The sequence below is a fragment of the Podarcis gaigeae genome (assembly GCF_964106915.1).
Source record: "Podarcis gaigeae genome assembly, chromosome: 5".
Classification (NCBI taxonomy): Eukaryota; Metazoa; Chordata; class Lepidosauria; order Squamata; family Lacertidae; genus Podarcis; species Podarcis gaigeae.
The window spans coordinates 20,306,826-20,324,376 of record NC_139681.1 but is presented as its reverse complement, the minus strand read 5'-3'; the positions used below and the strand labels follow the sequence as shown (position 1 = coordinate 20,324,376).

Genomic DNA, 17,551 nt, shown 5'->3' with positions numbered 1-17,551 from the left:
CAAGATGATTTGATGAGGTATGTGCTACAGCTCCGGGCAGCCTGCCAGCTTCTAATTAATGGCTTTATGGCTGGACTTTGAACTTTTATAGCCGGTTTTGCCGTGGCACAGGCAAAAGGCTAGAAGGATAAATTTTTCCTATGCTGGGGGAAATCGAAAGTAAAGCAGCTGCAGCAGTGACGCAGCATGAATTTAAGACAGCAGAGAGAACTTTCACTTTTGAACTTGCCTTTGGAATGCGGTTTGAAGCAGCTGCAGATAAGCAAAGCAGTTAAGCAGAAAGGCACAGGTTCACAGGCAGAGGCTGTTTTTTGAATTTGCTTTTGGATTGAAGCAGCTGTACACAGACGCAGCATGTATAAAGCAGCCTGATTTAAAGCAGCAAAGATGACGCAGAAGGCTAATGCCAGAGTCATGATGGCTAGCTGCAGAAGGCTGGCTGATGCAAGTGGGGAATCTGATGCCAATCAGCCACATGCTCAGCTCAGAGTAGCCTGTGATACTGCCATGATTCAGAATGAAGCAGACCGCCAGGGTGCTAGCTGCATCAACAAGGGGGAGACTTCACAGACGTCACCCCATAGTGCAGTGGAACCACCAGATGGCGCCAAAGCTTTGAAGGCAGTGAAATGCTACTCGTGTGGACGTCTAGGCCATATGAAGAGGGAATGCAGATATCCCAGGGCCAAGACAGAGCAGCGCAGCGAAAGCTCATCGCGTGGAAAAGGCCGAGGCAAAGGCAAAGGTCCGGTGTCCAGGACAACGCAGCACAAGGCAATGGTCTCACGCTTCACTCCAAAGGTTGCAGAGGTCCAGAAGACGTCTAGATCTTTCTTCGTTGTTGATTCAGCGGCGACCCACCACATGTGCAACGATAAGCGACTGTTCGTGTCTTTTACACCGCAGGAAGGTGCGATTCACCAGGCGGTTGACCACACAATTCCCAGTAAAGGCTACGGAACTGTTGTTCTTCACAGTTTGGACTTATCGATACAGGATGTGCTTTATGTGCCAGATGCCAAGCATAATCTGCTCAGCGTTGGACAGCTGAATGAGCGGAAAATTGACGTTTCCTTTAAGAACAAAAGGTGCATCATCACAAAGAAAAATGATTATGTATTGCATGCTGAATATGTTGATCGTTTGTATGTTTTGTATTTTGATGATGTTGTGCAGGATGACACTTGTTGCATTGCAGGTTCTAACAAAAGTTTGCATGCAGAATGTATTCACGATTTTCATCGAAAATTTGGTCATTTGCATTTTGAGGCAGTATCTAAAATGCCTGCCTTGGTTGAAGGTATGACTATTAAACCCTGCAGGTACCACATGAAGTGCAAGGCATGCGCAGCAAACAAGGTAAAAATGGCTGCGAAAGGTAAGGTGTCTAGTGGGCAAGCTACAGAACCATACCAGGTTGTTCATGCTGATTTGGTTGGACCACTAGCGCCCTCTTTGGGTGGAAACAGGTACTTCATGGTTCTCATTGATGCATTTTCCAGGTATATTTATGTGTACAATCTCAAGCAGAAATCAGAGGCTTTTCCAAGGTTCAAGGAATTCTGTGCTTGGTTGGGAAATGTGCATGGTAAGAAGGTAAAGACTCTTTTCAGTGATCGCGGGGGAGAATTCACTTCTCAGCAGTTTGAAGCTTTTCTGACTGAGAAAGGAATTCAACACGATTTGTCTAGTCCTCGCTCGCCATGGCAGAATGGACTTGCGGAACGAGCAAATCAGACATTGCTTCAAGGGTTAAAAACCTTGCTGCATGATGCCAATCTTCCAGAGAGTTATTGGGCCGAAGCTCTCTCATGTTTCACTTACAGTTATAATCGCAGGTTATCTTCAGCGATTGGTTGTACCCCCTATGAGAAGATGTTTGGCAAGAAGCCATACATCAAACACATGAAAATTTTTGGTTCTGACATGTGGGTTCACTCACCACAAAACTCCAAGTTAGACAAGCGTGGATTGCATGGTATCTTTCTAGGTTATCAGAAAGGGTCTTACAGAATAATGATGACTGACTCTAAGGAAATTAAGCTCACAAGAAGTGTTGAGTACAATGCCAAGTGGGGGGAGAATGTGGGAATTTTCCAATGTTATCCTGATGACAGTGATGAAACTGAGGATAGTCAAAAGCAACCGCAACAACCCACACCCACTGATGAAGGTTCTGATTCTGAGTCTGAAACTGAATCGGGTGATTCAGAGGATTTCAAGAGTGCGAAAGCCTCTATGCGACCCTCTGAAAGCTCTGATCAAGAATTAGAGGAACCATTGTTCACAATAGGTCACTTCTCTCCCAAGAAGGAAGAGGAGAGTGTTGAAGACTTAAGGCTAATTCGCAGGTCACAGAGAGCAACAAAAGGCAGACCTCCAAAGAGATTTGCTGATGAGTTTGCTAAGACAGCAGTAACAGCTGTTAAAAGCTCCAAGAAGGTGTTTGAACCTTCAAGTTTCCAAGAAATCCAGGATTTGGATTCAAAGGAAGCTGAGCCATGGTTAAATGCCATGAAGGCTGAGCTTGATTCCTTGGAAAGGAACAAGACATGGGACCTTGTTCCAGTAGTTCCAGGAATGAAACTGCTTGGAAGCAAATGGGTCTTCAAAGCGAAGACAGATCAAAATGGCAAGATAGTCAGACACAAAGCCAGATTGGTAGCCAGAGGTTTTGCACAGGTACCAGGTGAAGACTATCACGAGACCTACTCACCCACCGTGAGGTATGAGAGCATTAGGCTTATGCTCAAGCTAGCTGCAGAAGAGAATCTACACATTAGTCACCATGATGTGAATACAGCTTTTCTGTACGGATCTCTAGGTGAATCACTTTATATGCTTCCACCTGATGGCGTACAGGTAAAACAGGGATTTGTTTGTGCTCTGAAGAAGTCCCTTTATGGTCTCAAACAAAGTGCACGGTGTTGGCACACAAAACTCACTGAAGTATTGTTTTCTCTAGGTTTTAAGCAAGGGAAAGCTGATCCATGCGTATTTGTCAAAGAGGAGGGGCAAAAGAAACTGTATTGTTTGTTTTATGTTGATGATCTTTTATTCTTTTGGAAGAATGTCACAATGTACAATAATGCCCTAGCTCAATTGAAAGAGCACTTTGACATGAAAGATCTTGGTGAGGTAAAAAACTACCTATCTCTGGAAATAGAGAGAGATCAAGATGGTAACATTCTAGTACACCAGTCACGTAAAATTGCTGATGTGTTAAGCAAACTAAACCTGATGGATGCTAACCCTGTAGACACACCGATGACAACAGGTTATCAGGTAGATGACACTGGAGAAGCATTTTCTGATACTACACTGTACAGAAGTGTGCTAGGCAAGCTAAACTTCATTGCCAGATGTTCAAGACCTGACATTGCTGTTAGCTGTAATTTGCTAAGCAGACAAGTCAACAATCCTACTGTTAAGGATTGGAAAGCTCTGAAACGCATAGCGCGGTATTTGAAAGGCACTATGCATTACAGACTGAGATTTAACAATCAGAAGTCTGGTGGTCTTGAGATATTTGCAGATGCAAGTTTTGGAAGTGACACTACAGACAGGAAAAGTACGTCTGGAGTTTGCTATAAGTACAATCAGGGTCTATTTGATTGGTCATGCAAGAAGCAAACAACAGTTAGCTTAAGTACTTGTGAAGCTGAACTGAATGCACTGTCTTATTCACTTAAGGATTGTGAATGGTTGTTACAATTGTGCAAAGACATGAAAATTCCTGTCAAATGTCCAATCCAGGTTTACCAGGACAACAAAGCATGTTTGGCTTTGCTGAATTCTGAAGGTTGTAAGCAAAGCACGAAGCACTTGCAATTGAAGTTGCAACATGCTAGGGAACGTATTCAGAAGGGACTCGTAACTGTGTCCTATATGCCAGGTAATGAAATTCCTGCTGATGTATTGTCCAAGGTTGTATCAAGGGATCAACACTGTACCTATGTGCAGAAGTTGGGTTTGTACTGATATTGTACGAACACGCTGCCCAGTGATGTTCACAGAAAGGGGGAGGATGTTGGTTTCTGCTTCCTTCACTGAGCAGCGAAGTGCTTGTCACAAGACAATGTTTACATTCCACAGTCAAGTGCTGTTGGGTTTTCTCACGGGAAAGGAGACTGGATGTGACGTACACTGGTTTCCTGTTTTTCACTGTTCTTTGCAGTTCAGTATGATTCTCTCCGTGCTTTAGAGGAGAGAGGATGCCTTTCTCTGCTCCGGCAGAGGGAAGATGTTTTTCTGTAAATTACCAGCTTTGAAGTGTAAATAAAGTAATATAGAGCATGTTGGCACGTACTTTTCATCATTCCGCTGTGCACTGGACACTGCTTATCTCCAACAGTTCCACAGGGCAGGTGCCACTACCGAGAAGGCCTTGTGCCTGGTTTCCTGTAACTTGGCTTCTCACAGTGAGGGAACCGTCAGAAGGCGCTCGGCGCTGGACCTCAGTGTCCAGGCAGAAGGATGGGGGTGGAGACGCTCTTTCAGGTATACTGGACCAAGGCCATTTAGGGCTTCAAAGGTCAGCACCAACACTTTGAATTGTGCTCGGAAACATTGTTGCAGTCCAACAACATTTAGGGACCCAAGCAGGCCTGTGCAGAGCTTGTCTGAGCCTCAGGGTAGGGGTCTTGTTCTTGGCATGATAGCGTAAGTCCAGCAGGCCCCTGGCAGGCACCCCGGGCTATCTGAGCCCTTTGAGGCCCAGGAAAAGTGGACCTGGCTGCCCGCCCTCTCTACACGGGCCTGGACCCAAAGTTGAGAAAGGCTGGCTTAGTGACTAATGGAGAAGGATTAAGGCAGACATCTCTTTCTCCAATAACCCAAGCTTGTAAATAGTCATTTCTGTGATCTTAGTAAGAATCTCATATAGGTGATTATGCTGGGAAGTTTATAAAATCTTCACTACCACCCCTTTTAGACTTCTTCTCCTTCTCCTCCTTCTTTTCTAGGGCACCTTTCATTTGATGATCACATCAAGCCAGGGTGATTAACCACAATCTGAAGTTTCCTTGCTTCTCTAAACCATAGCTGTGTATCCACAGTTTATCTGGGTTTTACCTTTATTTATTCATAAACTTTAGGAAACACCTGGCATCCTGCAAATGTTTTGGTCGACATCACGCATCAGCTCCAGCCAGCTGAAACATCCCAAAACACCTGGAGGACACCAGGTTGTCAAAGGCTGTTCTAAATAACAGCTAATACTAGCTGCCATTTTTCTGAGTCCAGAAATAATGCTAAATTTCAGTCAGAAGTCTACTCTGCTCCCCGTGATCATGTTGGAAGGGGTGAGTGCATGAACCCAAGGCCCGTTCTTATAATGTTGAACTATAATTTAGCACTGTGCCCAAACTCAGTCATTTCATTACTATTAACCAGCAAACATGCATTTGGAAAACATGTTTGCCATCAAAACATGTAGTTCTGTCCAGAAATTAGAATCATAGAACTTTACAGTTGGAAGGGATCCAAGGACCATCTACTCCAACCTCCCTGCAATGCAGGATCACAGCTGATAAAGCATGTGACGTGTTTGTAAGCAAGCCATTTTTAACTCTCCAAATGCACAGTCTCTTTCTATGCTAAGGGAAGCGGGAGACTTTGGAAGTAACTTAGAAGGGGGTATTTTAAAGGTCCAACAGCCTATATTTCCATGCTTTGCTTTCCTGCCTGTTTGGGGATTGTAAATTTCTGCTGGGGTTCTCTCACCAAATAGAACTTGCCTCAAACCTGGATCTAGGCATCCAGGGAATTCTCCTTTTATTCTTTCACCCAATTTTACTAAGACGTCAACATTTGTATCAGAGACTCCTTATTTTAGAAGTGTAGAGTTGGAAGGGACCTCAAGGGTCATTAGCCCAAGCCCCTGCTAGATAGGAATCACAGGTATAGAAGAACAGAGTGGAATGGGAGAGTTGGAATGGAAATTATTATGTATAAAGTTGCTGTAAGAATCATGTGCACAACCCTTAATATATCGAAGTTCTTAGAACCAAAACATATTAAGAAACAACACAAAGTCCAGAGATAACCACACGTACACCTGAAAGCTTAACTGACATTCCTCATCACCACAACAGCCACACACATTGCTGAAGTTTTTCCATTTTTATTTGTCTCTCCAGTCACAATGAAACCTGTTCCTTAACTGCCATAGATAATGCCACTTTCCCACACATAAACATCATGTTTAAGACACTCATCTGCAAAAAATGATATGCAATGTTCACAACACATGCATGTTAACTGCAATAGGTTTAACAGTGCATCATGCTCCCCATTCCATTTGTATTGTTGTGCAATACAAAGTAGCATTGTTGCAAATCATCTCAGTGGTTGGCTTAACTGATAATCATATCATGTACCCACTTGTAGCAGCTTTTTTATGGATTGGATGATAATGTTTTTAAACTTGCAGTGGATACTTATTTGAAGCAGGAAATCATATTTGCAACATCCCTCCTCTGGAAATGTCAAAGAACTGCAAAAAATGTCTGTCTGTCCAGTACACACATGCACACCCAGGCAGCACTTCTCTGTAGCTCGTGTGGCAAATAAATGATATAGCCTGAGGAATACAGAAAGGGAATGGATGTCAGGGATCCTGTTTCAGTACTTCATACTAGTAATGCTAAACTATATGGCAGAAGCCTATCCATTTCCTACAGCAGAGCAAAGTGTGTCAAGATTCTCTCTGTCAACAGGCAACTGCTAGAAAGAAAAATGGAATTTTCTTACCAGCTGATTTTGGCGTGAACTTGTCTCTGTTGGCTGCACAAACGGCCAGCAGCCTGTATCCAAGGTCCAGGTCAAAGCCCTGCTGTGCTGCCACTCTGCTAACAACCTGGGAAGAAGGAAGAAAGGGAATCATTCACTGAGAGTTACTGCACAGTTGTAGCAAGCTAGCCAACGTGTTTGCAGCATCACCCGCAATATAAAGAAAAGTACCAAGGGGGTTTGTTGCTCTGTCTTTTTTAAAAGTCACTGTGGTTTTCATAGAGCTTTTGTGAAACAAGATGTGCATTAATTTCTTTCTCATTTAGCCACATTGCAACAACCCTGTAAAACAGGCCACTACAATTCCTATTTACATTCTGCAGGATTGAAGTGGATTGTGTGAGAGCTGGCACAGCGTCATCCAGATTGCCCAGAAATGAACACGGACTTAAACTTGGCTCCAAGCCGATAACACATCTATCCACTGGAATACACCATCTCCCACAGCTTTACCAGCAGAGCATACACTGAATCTGAGAGCCATCATTTTGACTTTTTGCCATGAGAGAAAGACTCTTTAAACATAAAAATAAACTACCAAGATTTAAATGTAAGCAAGTTCTTAAAGGGAACTTTAAAGGAGACAGCTGTTTCATGTTTCACTGTATTTGAGACTTGGCTTGAGATCTTGACTACCAGACTGCACCTTAACTACCAGAATTGCCCTGCTTATACACACACATTTGTCTCATCATTATCAGGATGGCAAGGAAGCTGAGGGGAAGACACAGCAGATTCAGGAAGATCTTAGGTACAGGTAAGCTTGGCAGTATGTCAGGTCACATGCTACTTTCTATCCAGGGAGAAGAATGGGCCTCTGATGCTGCACAAAGATATGCTTGTACAGGGTGAGAACTTTAAAAGCAGCCCCATAGATACAGAGTACACATGTTCCACAGCATCTCTTTTGAAGGACTCACCCTGTACAAGCAGGGACTATTATTCACATGGCATTGGACCCTATAAAAATGATCAAATGTGCTCTTCAGAAACTCAGTTATTGTATTTAGAACAAAACATGCCAATGCAGCACAATGAAAATAAGGGAAACACATTTGATTTATTTTAACCACTTATCAAAATAATGGCTTTACAATGAAGACTACAGCTTTTATGTGACCTTTGGCCATGTCCTCCAACTCACAGCTGTGATCAGATCAGCAGAACCTCCAGAATCCAAAAGTAGCCTCAGTTTATACACACTATATCATATGTGTATTATTTCTGAGTTGCCCCAACATTCCTTTAAAACAGAAGTTAAAGACGAACAGCAAGACATTTAGTGGCATTATTTTTCTTTTCTTTTATACCAACCTTTATTTCCAGCTACACCCTATTCAAAAGAGCTTACAATTCAAGAAATAAATTGTTTTTGTCACCTCTGCTTCAATACAAAAGACCTTTGATGAATTAAAGAGGGCACTCATTAGTGTGCAATTATCTGTGTCCAACACTAGCTTGCCATAAAACAATGATAGAGAAGAGAATGGGAAACAAAGATATGTGATAACCTATAAATGGTAATGAAATTTTCCTATTCTACGTTAACTAGTCAGCACAATTGCATGACTCTTATTAATCTGAACTGCCCTCCAGTACCCACTTTTCCTAATTAACAATAAAGATTCACAACATGAATAACACTGAGATTGATGGATGGCTAGTTCATTGCTGTTGCAATTTGAAAACTAAAAGCTAAACATCTGCAGGGGAAGCTGATGTGTAGAAATAATTCCACTTTTGAATTAATACTCCCCCCCCCCCCCAGTTAGACTGCATCTACCGCTATAACATGGATACTTTCTGTGTCAGATTTGGTTTATCAATATATAAGGTGCCACAAAACTCTTGGTTAATAACATCTGATTTGGTTTTCATGTTCATATTATCTTAGTGGAAGCAGTGTTTTCTTCTTAGTTTCAACCTAACCTCTGTTTTCCTGGACAAAAACAGTTGAGAAAACATCACTTTTTCAAGTGGTGCATTCTTTATACCATCATTCTTAACTTACATGGCAAGCAAAATAGAGGAGAAAGAGTGTTGGTTGAATTTCAGTGTGAGTTGCATAGCATTATAGAAGTGACATATTTAAGCTTGTCTATAAATCAGCGCTGCAAATTACTCAACAAAAGTTACTAGCTCACAAGTCCTACTGTCCAGGCGGCTTATATATAATTCTTAGGTCACTTGGGGTCTAACAGAACCAATATTTGCAAAGCTTGCTATTTTTCCTGGTTACCAGAAGTCAATTCTTAATAGCAAGTGGCTATGTATAAGCCTGCTATAAATTCAGGTAACACAATGCAAAAGGTTAACAACTTAATCTTTCCTATTTAATCAACAGATTAAACTTTATTTATAACAAGGAAATCACTCTGATAACATTTCTGTGGTGGTCTCTTTTGAGAAATCAGGACCAATGTATTTTCAGTTCTGTGCAGGGGTGCCAACTTGAATAAAATACTGGGGGAGGGGGGGAGGTAAGTCTGCCCAGTATAATCAATCACATGATATGGTACATGCATGCCATCTGAATCGCAATGCCCATTAACTGGGGGGGGGTAGCCCCCTCAAATATTTCATTGGTGAGGGGCTAAGACCCCCTTGGCCCCTAGGTGTTGGCGCCTATGCTTTTGTGTGCTAGCCTTCAAATTACTCTCTCTTCTTCAGTGTTGAAGCAGTACAGTGGTACCTTGGTTTAAAAAACAGCTTAGTTTATGAACAACATGGATTAAGAACGCTGCAAACCCGGAAGTAGGTGTTTTGATTTGTGAACTTTGCCTTGGAATAAGAACATGTTTCGCTTCCTGCTGAGTGTGTTCCATTTGTAAATTGAGTCCCCTGCTGCTATGGGAAAGCACGTCTTGGTTTAAGAATGCTTTGGTTTAAGAACGAACTTCCATATCGGATTAAGTTCGTAAACCAAGGTACCACTGTAATGCTGAATTCAGCCTTCCTAGTTACATTCACAGAAACGTTTCCAGGAAGATTTTTCAAAGACATAGGGGGGAAAGGGGGAAGTTTAAGTCTCTCCACTCTTCCCCCAACTCCTTTCCGCAGCTCTGACATTCTAGAGGTATTAGCAATTCCTCGGCAGTTTCATTAAAAATAAAGCAGAGTTGAACACCAGGAGGTGAGCAGAAAAGCATTCATGCCTGAGTTTTCAAAATCAAGAGACTCCTTAAACATCCTCACTAAAGCACAAACAAGGGTCTTTCCCCTGCCCCTATTCTAGCTTGCTGTTTTACAAGCTTGGGCTTCTTTTAGGGGTGCAGAAAACATTGTAGTATCACCATCAGTTTGCTTAAAAGATTTATATATCAATCTTTAGATGTGCTTCTGGGATATTTTACAAAAAAAGGATAAAATACAAAAATATAAATGAGCTATGCTAAAACAACATTAAAAAGCCGGGGGGGGGGGGGCTTTGCCCAGCACCAAAAGGCAGAACAGGCAAACTTCTCTGGAGGCAGAGGTACACGGTGGAGAACCACCGAGGACAACTTCAATACGTAGGCAAGTTGATAGTGAAGCAAAGCTTCCTTCAGGCAAAAAGGTGGGGTATAAGTATCCTGATGATGGTGGTGATGATGCCAGACTATAAAAAGGCTTTAAAGGTAGACACTAGCGCTATAAATTGCACTCAGAAGCAGATTTGTAGCCAGTGAAGTTCTTTATGCAGTGGTGTAATAGGTTCAAAATGATCACTTGGAAGTGGAAAAATAGAAGCTGCTTTCTGAATCGAATGCAGCTTTCAAATAGTCTTCAAGGGCAGCCCCATGGGCAGCCCATTATAGTGGTCAATCTGAGATGTTTTAAGGGCATGGATAACTGTGGTTAGGTTGTCATGACGATCAACCCAACTCCTCTCCACACAAAGCATTATGATGTCACAATGTACATAATACATGGTGCCATAACATAATACATTCCAGCCATCATCCCTTCCCTTCTCTGTACATGCTTTCTCACCTTCTCCAACCAACAACGCTAGAAGCAGTGCTTACTCCCCTCTCCTACATCCCTAGTAAGTATGTGTATTTATATGATTTTAAATTTTCAGATCGTGAAGCTGAGGCTCCAATACTTTGGCCACCTCATGAGAAGAGAAGACTCCCTGGAAAAGACCCTGATGTTGGGAAAGATGGAGGGCACAAGGAGAAGGGGACAGCAGAGGACGAGATGGTTGGATAGTGTTCTCGAAGCTACCAGCATGAGATTGACTAAACTGCGGGAGGCAGTGGAAGACAGAAGTGCCTGGCGTGCTCGGGTCCATGGGGTCACAAAGAGTCATACACGACTAAATGACTAAACAACAACAAGATGTTTTTGTTTGAAGACCGTAAGGTCCTCCATGGGACATACCAGGAGAGGTGGTCCCGTAGGTACGAGGGTCCTAGGCCTTATAGGGCTTTAAAGTTTAAAACCAGCACCTTAAACCTGATCCTGTACTTCACTGGGAGCCAGTGCAGCTGGTATAGCACCGGGTGAATGTGATCTCGCAGCGAGGACCCCATAAGGAGTCTCGCTGCAGCATTCTGCACCTGCTGGAGTTTCTGGGTCAGTCTCAAGGGCAGCCCCACGTAGAGTGAGTTACAATAATCCAGTCTGGAGGTGACTGTCGCATGGATCACAGTGGCTAGGTCAGGGCGAGAGAGGTAAGGAGCCAACTGCTTAGCTTGGCGGAGATGAAAAAATGCCGCCTTTGTTATAGCTGCAATGTGCACCTCCATGGAAAGGGAGGTGTCGAAGATTACACCCAAACTCTTAACGGATGGTGCTGGCACTAATTGCACCCCCGCAAGAGATGGGAGTCCCTTGAATGTAAGGAACAGCTGTGCTGGATCATAGTGAGAAGCAGGATGGATCAGTCAAAGATTAATCTTACCCAGCATCCTGCTTCTCCCCATGGCACCCAGTGAATACTGAAGCCCACAAGCAAGGTCTGAAGTCAATAGTGCTTTTCTGTTGTTTGCCTCCTTCAGAATATTCAGAGTTAGACTGCCTCTGAACCTGGAGAAGTAAAGAGGACGAGATCTGTCACTGGAGTGCTACATGGAATCTCCAGGTTCGGGGCAGTCTACCTCTTAATACGTTGAAGTTTGGGAGATTCACAAGAGAAAAGGGTTTAATAAATCTCCCCCTCTCTCCAAGCAGCCCTCAAGTTTCAACATAATTCTCTCGTCCTCTCCGCACGTCACATTATCAACACACGTATGTACTGGCATAAGTGATATTCAGTGACAGCCCTACTCAAAGTAGACCTAGCAAACTTAATTTCAATGGGTTTACTCTGAGTAGTTTAATACAACCCAGAGAGTATAGGATTGCTAGCCTCCTTGGCCACAAATGATTTCCCATGTAGTTCGACAGAAGCCTCCAGAATTCTCTCTCCTCTCCCAGCTCCCCTAACATGTATTTCTCTCCCACTGCCGACTGGGAAACAGACAGGTTCTCAAGAGGTCCCTTTTTCTCACAATCCACCTTGGCAAAAGGAGAAAAGATGTGCTGTTGAGGCATTCTGCTCAAAGGAAACCTGTAGCTACTGTCAACGGCCTTGTGGTCAAAAAATGCAATAAAAATTAAAAGGACATGCAATGAAATTCAACCAAGGGGAAGCGAGGAAGTCACTTAACAAAGTTAATAACTGTAAATTTTAATAAGGCTATGATTTATGTTTGTTTTGTTTGTTTTGTGTGTTTGTTTGTTTGTTTGTTTATATTATTGTGAAAACAAATAATTTTTTGGGGGGGGGGAATGAAATAAAAATGGCTCTCACACTCACAAACTTGCTGAGAAAAACAACAACAACCAGGACAAAAAGACATTTAAACACATGGGTTCCAGGTGACTGAATTATTGGTTTAAAAATATTGGGGGGGGCACAGAAAATTAAATGATAGCCCCCTCTAGCCTCTACCCGCCCCGGCTACAGGCCTAGCTGCATCATGGATTCTTCCCATGTGACCTAGAACCACTGATGTCACAAGACAAGTGCATGGAAGACAAGATATGGCAGAGCAGCAGCTGCCCCCTTCCCTTGGTCCACCTCTCTAAGTGTTGTCTATGCTAACTGGCAGTGGCTCTCCAGGGTGACAGACAGGTGCCTTTCCAGCCTAACCTGGAAAGAGGTTTGAACTCTATGCAAGGTATGTACTCTGCCAGTGAGCTACAGCCCTTCTGTCTTCTAAAGTTAATTAAATGCACCAGCTTTGCAACCACGGCGCTGCATTCTAACTCAATTAAACTAGTGGGAAAGTTGGCAGCAGTTGCCGAACGAATGCTCCATTTGCTGCTTTATGAGATCAGAACCCTTAAAGTGCACTTATAAAATAGTCTGCTCTCATTATTCTATACTTAGAAGAGAGGCGGCCTTACAAATTAAGGCTGGGAGAGACAACTGGCAGCTCAGGAGCCAAGTCTGGCCCCGAGCACGGTCCCTGAACCCCAAACCCTGTTCCTTATGCATCTTAGCCGCTTCCTTCCAAGCCAAGGTAAAGGGCAAGGGGCTTTTTAATCTTCTCCACCAGTGTGGACAGCAACAGATGTTCTGGCAAAGTTGTCTCTTTATTATCCATCCCACCTGCTGGCTCCGGTGCTGGATGATCCAAGGCATCAGGCAAATGAGAGCAGCTGCAGAGAGGGTTAATGGGCCCTTTGCCCTTAGCTTGGATCGGGGTGAGTCAGTGGTTGGTCCTTGCTTGATCCAAATACGGAACCTGTTAAACATGAGTTGCCAACTAAGGCAGTGTTTCTCGGACTTGGATCTCTAGCTCGACTACAACTCCCATCATTCCTAGCTAGCACAACCTGTGGTCAGGGATGATGAGAGTTGTAGTCCAACAACAGCTGGAGACCCAAGTTTGAGAAACACAGAACTAAGATTAAAAACTCAACATATATATATTTACTGTATTTTTTGCTCTATAAGACTCACTTTTTCCCTCCTAAAAAGTAGGGGGAAATGTGTGTGCATCTTATGGAGCGAATGCAGGCTGCACAGCTATCCCAGAAGACAGAACAGCAAGAGGGATCGCTGCTTTTGCTGCGCAGCGATCCCTCTTGTTGTTCTGGCTTCTGAGATTCAGAATATTTTTTTCTTGTTTTCCTCCTCCAAAAACTAGGTGTGTCTTACGGTCTGGTACGTCTTATAGAGTGAAAAATACGGTATTTTTCACAAGAGGGTGAAATGATTATAAGTTGAGAGATCCAAGTTGAGAATCTAGTATGGACAAGCAGAACGTGAAAAAGAAAAGGGCAATGGGAGTAGCATGATAAGGGAAGCTGAAGAGAGGTTCTCAGGGCTGAAAAAAGAAGGGAGAAGGATGAGCAGACTCTGTAAGCTGAAATTCCAACTCCATTCCCAGAAAGTTCAGAATTCAATTTCTCCCTAGTGCTGATCCCATCATAATGAAAGAATAGCTTACAAATGAAGATGGAAGAAGTGGGTCTGATGCAAGCTGACAACAGGAAACTACACAAAGCAAATCAGCCCACCATTTTTTCCTCATTTCTGCAGGAAAAAAAGTGCTTTTCCACACTGCAGCCTGCAAGGGTTCCCTTTATATTTTCAAATAGAAAACTGATCACTTGGCTGCAGCTTTCTCTGGTTCCCTCATCACATCATCATATTGCTAGGAAAATGTCTCTTAACCTAACTCTCCTGCTAATCAAGAGTTTAATAACCGCTAATTACAAAACTCTCAGTGAATCTCATAACTGGTAGAAAGAGACAAGTGCATACCCCCCCTGCTGGTGTCAGAACGAATTTTTCCTCATTTAATTTTGCAAGCTTTTCAGTTACTGAAAAAATGGCAACCAGCTGCTAACTCATATTGTTTTGTTTTAAGACACTTGAGTGTGCTTGAAATTATCTGAATATTTATTGTCTTCTCACGTTTCTACAATATCTCAAAGCAACATGCAATCAAATTAAACACATGTAAAAAGAACAAAAACACGTAAAAAGGAAACTAAAAATGCCAGTACTAAACCAGAATAAATGAAAGGTGGCAACAGAAATATCTGCAAATAAAGTTTGCAGGCTGGATGGTAATTTCAGTTTTACTTTTGGCAACAAATAAAAATTTAAATGTTGAATAAGAAATAAATCAGAAACTTTTACCTAATAATAACTTGAGGTAAAGGTAAAGGTACCCCTGCCCGTACGGACCAGTCGTGTCCGACTCTAGGGTTTTGCACCCATCTCACTTAAGAGGCCGGGGGCCAGCGCTGTCCAGAGACACTTCCGGGTCACGTGGGCAGCGTGACGAAGCTGCTCTGGCGAGCCTGCACCAGCGCAGCACACGGAAACGCCGTTTACCTTCCCGCTATAAAGCGGTACCTATTTATCTACTTGCACTTAAGGGTGCTTTCGAACTGCTAGGTGGGCAGGAGCTGGGACCGAAAGACGGGAGCTCACCCCGCCGCGGGGATTCGAACCGCCGACCATACGATCGGCAAGTCCTAGGCACTGAGGTTTTACCCACAGCACCACCCGCGTCCCCCTATAACTTGAGGTATAATCATTAAATAACCCAATGTATAAAAAACACTCTAGACTAGAGCATTGAACACATAACAAAGATTTAAGTAGATAAGGGAATTATGTTACATACATTCCATTTTGAATAAGGTTTCTAAATAGAAGTCCTAGAAATGGTTCCTTAGAGTCAGAGTTTTCTAACATATCCTTGCCCCAATATTCAGAGGCAAATGTGGCCATTCATTAAAAAAAACCAAAAAGAACTGGTAACGATGTGTCTTTAGCTATAAGACACATTGTTAAGTTTTTTTGTTTTGTTTTTTTGTTTCCATATTTTGTTACAAAAAGAATGTGTTTCCAAAAAATGCTTTTATGCCTATAAATGGTATTGGTAACACTCAAGAGGCAGGGATACTGTAAATGGAGGTGAGGCTTGAGAATCCAAGTTGCTTCTACACTAAAACTTTTTTCTTTGCACATTATGCCCTTTTTGTTTCTGCTTTGTTCTCAGAGCAGCTGGGGAATTGGTGATGAATTGTTCTTTAGTTAGTCAGCTTTTGTTGGTGGGGGAGTGCCTTACTAGTTTCCATTTATATTTATTTTTCTTTGAAACCAAACTAGCATTAACAGCAATAACACCAACAATATTATTTCATTTATGAATCACTTCTCACGAGGCATCCCAAAATGATTTACAATATAATTAAAACATGCATAAAACTGTGTAACACACACATATAATAATGCAAGAATATCAGGAACTAAAGCCAACAGTCCACCCTATACCTCCTGGAAGGAACGGAAGTTGATGAATTAAGGGGCAATTAAGGGGGAATCCCCAAGTTACAATGAACAGGAAGAAATAACAGAAGTGGAAGCTACAAGAAGAAAATGTTCAGTTAAAGGCTCAGTAGGCCTTACTAGCACTCTGCCTCTTCCCACTAGACAGGCTAGTGCTTAAATAGTGATTTATATTATATTATATTATATTATATTATATTATATTATATTATATTAATTATATTATATTATTTATTTTTTAAACAGATCTGAAAAACCATGGATAAACAACACATCAAACACTGAACTGCAGTGATTTGGCAACAGCAGCTTACAAGGCCAGAACAAATGTAGCTTCAGCAGTAAAGTTGTGTAATGTACACACCATTTCTGTGTGGAGATATTACAGTTGGGTGTGAGAGAATAGTGGCTTTCCTGTGGCCATTCAGTGAGTCTGTGGTTATAGTAGCTTTGAACCGGAGACTTCCTGGTTCACACCACACATTCTCAGTCACCTTACCACAGCAGCTCACTTGTTGAATGTTTGTGTGTACACTACTATGCAGTATGTAGTATTTAATATAATGGCACCGTCCCAAACACAGCTGGATTGGGTAGGAAAGGGGAGAGGGGAGACATAGGTGGAAGGCAGAGCTAAGGCTAATGTATGCATGGTCTAAGACAGGATTGTAAATAGCCACTCAACAAGTCCTCTGAGCCAAGTCAGAAGCCCAAGCAATGAAGACCAGAAACTTCACAAAAGCAATTTCCTTTTATTTCGTTTAGGCCATATGAATAACACGGATATATATATAAGCAATGGGCTTGTAAACTTTTTCATGGACTGGTAGCTTTTCTTGACTGATTTGCAAAGCTAGTCAAAATCCCCGAGTTTAGTTCTAAAGCCCTGAGGAGGAACAAATCCACCTCTCAAATCCAAGATCTTCTAACCTTTAATGATCTCTTACCCCACAACTTATAGAATGTGAAAACTCAGGTGCTCTGTTAGAAAAGGGATGGACAGGTAAAGGAAGAGGAATAAGAGGGTAATGAATCAGTGTATTTAGCTGCACAGCCTCCACCTCCTCCTCCCCAAACCAGCCGTCCTTAGGGATGCAAGTAACAATTTAAAATGCCAGTGGAAAAATATTCTGCTGCACCAGAGTTGACATACCGTCAAACAGCCCATCAGACTCTGTTCAAAGGGCCTCTGGAACGCTCTCGGATCACCACACCAATCCAGGAGTTCTGTAGCTGCATTGTGGAAGTTGGCAGGATTCTGTAAGTGCTGGGAGAGAAGGGAAATTAAATATAATTAGGTAAATAGATGCTCTCCAACTAAATGTGTTTTAGATTAGGTATTTTATAGGTACAGCTGGCACAGGTTATATACACAGTATCTAATTTTCTCTCTCACGGATATGTACCAAAATCCGTAACCAATCCTGGCACATAACGTCCAACTGTAGTTATTTGACCTGGCTGAATGCCACC

The 17,551-nt window shown here is 42.5% G+C and overlaps 1 protein-coding gene and 1 long non-coding RNA gene across 16 annotated transcripts in view; one reads left to right on the top strand and one right to left on the bottom strand.

The window, feature by feature from the left end:
• The window catches only part of ZMIZ1 (zinc finger MIZ-type containing 1), a 377,100-nt gene that overhangs the window by 117,615 nt on the left and 241,934 nt on the right, over window positions 1–17,551 (bottom strand). For all 15 annotated transcript variants that reach the window (XM_083738291.1, XM_083738293.1, XM_083738280.1 and 12 more), the window contains 2 exons: window positions 17,232–17,345; window positions 6,754–6,859 (listed from right to left, as the gene is read on the bottom strand). In XM_083738291.1, the coding sequence (XP_083594417.1) occupies window positions 6,754–6,859; window positions 17,232–17,345 (220 nt within the window). The remainder of the gene's footprint in view (window positions 1–6,753; window positions 6,860–17,231; window positions 17,346–17,551) is intronic.
• On the top strand, window positions 12,676–16,444 carry LOC310844437. Its single transcript, XR_014564126.1, has 2 exons — window positions 12,676–12,941; window positions 16,325–16,444. It is a non-coding gene; the product is annotated as an uncharacterized lncRNA (long non-coding RNA).